Raw genomic sequence first — 5,827 nt, 5'->3', positions numbered from 1 at the left:
AGCTGAAGCAGGTTTGTGGGGCAATGTTTAAAAACCTCTGCCTTGGGATATCCCCATAAAAAAATTACAGGGCGTTAGATCAGGTGAGTGTGCTGCCCACGGAATGTCACCTCAAAGCAAGATGAGCCATCCGGGGAACTTCGCCCTCAAAACTGTCATTGAAGCTCGGGCTGTGTGGGCCGTGGCACCATCCTGTTGGAACCAGATATTTCCTAGATGCATTTCTTCAAGAGCTGGTTCGAAAAAGTTTTTAATCATGTCCACATACTGCTGTGAATTGACAGTAACTGCATGACTGTCTTCTTAAAAAAATAAGGGCCAATAACTTGAACTCTCGACAACGCACACCATACTCTCACCTTGTCACTGTGAAGTGGCCTCTCATGGAGCTCTCTGGGATTGTTACCACTGCAATAGTGCATATTCTGCTTGTTGACTTATCTGGATAGGTGAAAATGTGCCTTATCACTAAAGAAAACAAGTGTGTCAGGGGGTAAAGTTACCAATAACGTTTCACACACCATTATTCGGTTCTGGAAATCACGTAGTCACAATTCTTGCACAACAACCATCTTATAGGGATGGAAATTAAGATGTTCGTGAAGAATTTGGTGCATTGAACGATTGGATATGTCTAGGGTGACTTCATATTTGCGAGTGGATCGTCTTGGAGATCTCAAAATCGACCGTCAAACTGCCTCCACATTTTCTGGCGTTGTAACGGTCCGTTGTCGTCCTGATGATTTTTTCACCACTACTGGTTGTCCTAAAGTTCTCTACCCACAAAACAACTGATTTCCGGTTGGGAACTGGACCTCTGGGCTTAATTCCGAAGTGAGTACGGAACACACGCTGCACCGCCACGTAGGAATGGTTGTTCGAAAAACAGGCTTCGACAGCAAACGCACGCTGCTCACTCATCCACCTCACATTTCCTACTGAGGGGTATTAGACAGAAACTTCCGTGACTGCCGTGTTCAACAAGCCTATCCCCACTTTTCGTCGACCTTCCCTCCCATCACAATGCATCTTCACAAAAAGGAAGTTTCTGCGCCCCACTCTGTATATGGTGACAAACAAGTAAATAGAAAATTTCTGAAAACTATCCTTTAATTATCCATGAAAGGGGGGAAAAAAAACTGAAGGAAAAATATGCACTGGAGAACATTAACATAATTTCAAAGCTGTTTCTTGTAAAATTACCTCAAAATCATCTTTCTTGCTCTCTTGTTTAATTATTTTCTTCAATTTTTTCTTATGCTTCTTCTTGCCTTCTTCTTCTTGTTCTTGAATAGACTTGAGACTGAAATGATTCTTTTCGGTACCATCATTCATCAGCAGCAATTCCAATTCAGCCTGGGGAAAAATATCATAACAAAACTGGAAAATAACCAATCTTCATTGTCTTGTATGTGAGTGAAGAGCAACTACACATCAAAAAATTCCATACAATAAAACTACAAACCTTTTTGGATTTCACATACTACTTGAATCTAATTACAGTATCCTTCAGTTCATTCATTAAAGTGTCAATTCTAAAGGGTTCTGACAAAGGTGTGCAGCACTCAGCTTAATGAGTTGTCAGATACAATGCACGCAGCCACAAGAGTAGAACACATCATAATACATAATATACACAAAACATTAGAAACATAAGAAGAATGACTCCCATGTGGATGATCAATAATACACACAAATTTAAAATATGATGTGTGAGATAAAAGGCTTTAACAAGTTTTAAATACATAAACATTATTATTATATAAGGACGTATACAAATTTAATATTATTTGTAAATGGACATATAAAGTCAAGCAGTGAAATAGTTGATGGATCGATACACCTGAAGATGGCAGCATACTGCCGAAACATATAGTGTAGAAGTGGTAGATGGGATTGTATGCACTTGAAGACTGTTAATACATAAACATTATGAATCAAAAACAAGTCTATAGTCATTTGTACTTCTTTTGGCTTATTTTGGACNCAGTGCAATGGTTTAACATGATTAATACACCTGAGGATGGCAGAATGATGCCAAAACATGTAGTGTGAAGTGACAAGTGAAATTGTATGCGCTAAAAGACGGTTAATATATACACATTATGGGTAAAAAAGTTTGTATGAAATTGTCATGATCTTAGAGTGACTAGAGACTTGTTTTAGATTCATAATGTGTATGTATTAACAGTCTTCAAGTGCATACAATCCCATCTACCACTTCTACACTATATGTTTCGGCAGTATGCTGCCATCTTCAGGTGTATCGATCCATCAACTATTTCACTGCTTGACTTTATATGTCCATTTACAAATAATATTAAATTTGTATACGTCCTTATATAATAATAATGTTTATGTATTTAAAACTTGTTAAAGCCTATTATCTCACATGTCATATTTTAAATTCGTGTGTAGTATTGATCATCCACATGGGAGCCGTCCTTCTTATGTTTTAATTGTGTACATACTGTGTCTTATCATGTCTTTCTTATGTGGATGCGTGCCACATAAGAAAGACACATCATAAGACACAGTATGTACACAATTAAAACATAAGGACGACTCCCACGGCAGATGAATGACATTACACATGAGTCTGATATGCGACATGTAAGATGATAGATCTTAACAAGTTCTAACATATAAATTTTATCATTGAACAATGACGAAGGACACTTGATGGCAGGCAGTGCAATGGTTTAACATGATTAATACACCTGAGGATGGCAGAATGATGCTGAAACATGTGGTGTGAAGTGACAATTGAAATTGTATGCACTAAAAGACGGTTAATATGGATACGAATCAGTGCAACAGGTCACTAAAATACAACAAATTTTTTTACTTAATTTTATGTCCAGATGATGATGTCCTGTAAAATATGGCATGTAATAATGAGACATCCTGTGTAAACACATCCATCCACCTCACAATCCAGCAATAGTATCACCTACCAATATCCAATACAATGAGGTAGAAGGCCGAATATTTTCTGATACATGAATCAAATAGTTAAAATGTAACAGGGCAAGATTAACAGAAAATATAATATTAATTAATTATTAATGTTTCAAAATATAAATTAACAATAAAAGAACTGGATGAAAAAGTAAATGAAAAAATACAACACAACTTTACGTAAAACAGCTCCGGCTCCATCCATACCCAACCACTGCAAATTCCAATTTGATATGTTGGACTTGCCAACTGTGGCACTCCAAGAAATAAAGCATGGCTGGGACCCAAACAATATCAAATAAAAATTATGTAGTTTTCTAACTGTCTAAACTGCTCCCCTTTACCATTCCATATGGACCTGCTTCAAAGGATTGTCAACAAATTCCATCTGCTATACATCTCGCTAGTGACAGCAGTATGGTTGGTGAAAAATATTTCACACAATCAATACTCAAACAGCAGGTTCTGTGATCCTTTCAGGCCATATTTTCATAATGCTTATCAAACTTTCTTCAATTTTATTCAAGATATGAAGAAAAAAAACCAGTTCATAACAGTAATTGAAATTACATGGTTTGGTGTTATTTAAACAGAACAGCAGAGAGCCACAGTGGTATCTAAACGGGACCACAAAGGGTTACTGTAAAAATATGCAGCTAAAAACGGAAAATGGTAAGATATTGAATATAATCTATTATTACTGTATGAGAAGTTGTGTGAGACTGCGTATATACATGAGAATGCACGCGCACACACTCTCTTCAAAAATAATTCCAATGAAGAGGGTCATGATCAGAAGTTTGTTAAACATTGTCTTAAATCAGAAAAATATGCTCTTTCAGATGTAATTACATAACACAAGCAAGCAATATTTTTTTTCTTGGTAAAAAGAACTGGAAAAACTTTCCAAACTATAACACTCTCTTCTTTAATTAGGCCTTCCTGCAAAGTCCTAGTTCATATCCAATTTGGACCCAAATCATATTTTACCAGTAAACTCTAGTATGCACTCCAGTCATCCTACAGTGACATTCATACACTTTGACACACTCATGGGATTAACTTTTCACACATTATGAAACCACAAATATATTTTACTTTCACCAGACACATACCGCTTTCTGTTTAGTTTGTTCATCTTCTGAAGAAGAAACCACCTTTTTCTTGCTGTTGTTTCTCTTTCTAAAGTCTCCTTGGAATTCTTCCTTGAAATACGGATCATTCAGATCAATGTCAGATGGAATATCATCATCACTATATTCATTTCCTGAAGCCCCATTTGTCTGGAACAGTTATAAATAAGTTGAGGGAAAACATTATGGATCCTACTTTCTTTCCAGTGCTCCTGTCAATATGATGAAGCCAGCAAGAACTGTAAGTTCATAATTATAATCCATTCTCATGTATATAACAAGTACGGTGAAATTCCAGTTATCTGGTATCCAAGAATTCAGAATTTGCATGCAACCAGCAAAAATTTCAAAGAAATTGTTCCACTTTCATAAAGTTACTCTAAAAATAAAGTTGCAATGCACATATGTTTATCCACTTTGCAATAGTTCTCCCAACCACCATTAGCGGTGCTACTCATCACTGTCTATCATGCAAATGTCATTACAGTCATAGTGATCTGTGATTACAGAAGAGGCTAGTTAAATTTGTGTTCGCCTCACAATATATTCAAAACCTGTCAACCCATTATGTCACATATGAAGATTCTGGGATATGGCACCGTGTAGATGTGCTGTTAACTGATGTTTCGGAGAAATGTATCACCTCCATCTTCAGGGTAGAAGGAAAAATAAGAAAATCCGCAAGAGAAGAGACAGTGAGAGCAGGTGCAAGCAGACTAATGTCAGAAATAGACATTTTTCTTATTTTCTTATTTTTTAACTGAATCTTCTATCCTGAAGATGGAGGCAATACATTCCTCTGAAACGTTGGTTAACACCACATCTACACAGTGCATCCCAGAAGACTGCTTTCTTCATAGTCACCGCTGTGGAAACCTCAAATCTTATACAGGGTTTCTGTAAGTTTTACTCTTGCTGCCAGCAAATTCATGCAACTCAACATTCCATTCCTTATACGAGTACATGATGGTTAATGGGGAATTTATTGTATGTAACCACTGACTTGCAACTGAAGAAATATTTAGGCAGTCCACAATAAAGTAAGGGTGAGGGCACACCAAAGAAACTGGCAACCATAACACAACTGCAATTTCCAAGAATTGCTATCAGCCTGAGTTGAACATACGTTACTGAATAGAGCAGCGCAAATTCAGGAAACTGCACAGTGGTTCATAGTAGTAGAACATAGCAGTTCTAGCTTCACATACAGCTTTACCATTACCCATTACATCTGTTTCGGTAATATGTATCACTAATAATTTACAAAGTTTTGCAGTATATTGTACACATTCTTTATGTTGTAAACTTTCTACTTTATTATTTCATGCTTCATTTGCTAACCTATACCACTGAACAAAAGCTGATTTCCTCTATTGGAAAGATATCTATCTGTCTTACTGTTTAGGGACCAGTCAGCAGTAATTTCAGGGTAGAATGCAGCATGGAGGAAGGTCAGTTTCAGAATGTTAGTCACCTTTTCTACAGGGTGAATCATATAGAACTGGCCCGACGCATTTGCTAATAATTCCGCAGGTGATACATATAACTGCTCACAATTACGACATAATAATCCGTGGGCCGTGCTGAATCGAATGGTGTGCGCATGATCTGGCAAGTGGCAGCCCTTATGCTGCAAAGTCGAGGACAATGCCAAAACGTGTCTGCAGTGGGCAGGCGACAGTCATGGAGTACACTGTTGAACAGCGAGTGTTTCTAATGCCTACTTGAAAACG

General features: G+C 37.1%; 1 protein-coding gene across 1 annotated transcript in view; it reads right to left on the bottom strand.

Moving 5' to 3' along the window:
- Positions 1-1,151: 1,151 nt before the first annotated feature.
- Positions 1,152-5,827, bottom strand: part of LOC111864231 (ESF1 homolog) — a 6,807-nt gene continuing 2,131 nt past the window's right edge. Inside the window, exons 2-3 of the mRNA XM_023851322.2 lie at positions 4,077-4,244; positions 1,152-1,356 (exon numbers count right to left, since the gene is read on the bottom strand). Coding sequence (XP_023707090.2) covers positions 1,168-1,356; positions 4,077-4,244 — 357 coding nt within the window. The 3' untranslated portion in view covers positions 1,152-1,167. The remainder of the gene's footprint in view (positions 1,357-4,076; positions 4,245-5,827) is intronic.

This window comes from Cryptotermes secundus, unplaced genomic scaffold (genome assembly GCF_002891405.2).
Source record: "Cryptotermes secundus unplaced genomic scaffold, Csec_1.0 scaffold4346, whole genome shotgun sequence".
Lineage (NCBI taxonomy): Eukaryota > Metazoa > Arthropoda > Insecta > Blattodea > Kalotermitidae > Cryptotermes > Cryptotermes secundus.
Note: the sequence above shows the minus strand (reverse complement) of the source record. Positions and strands in the feature narration are given on the sequence as shown.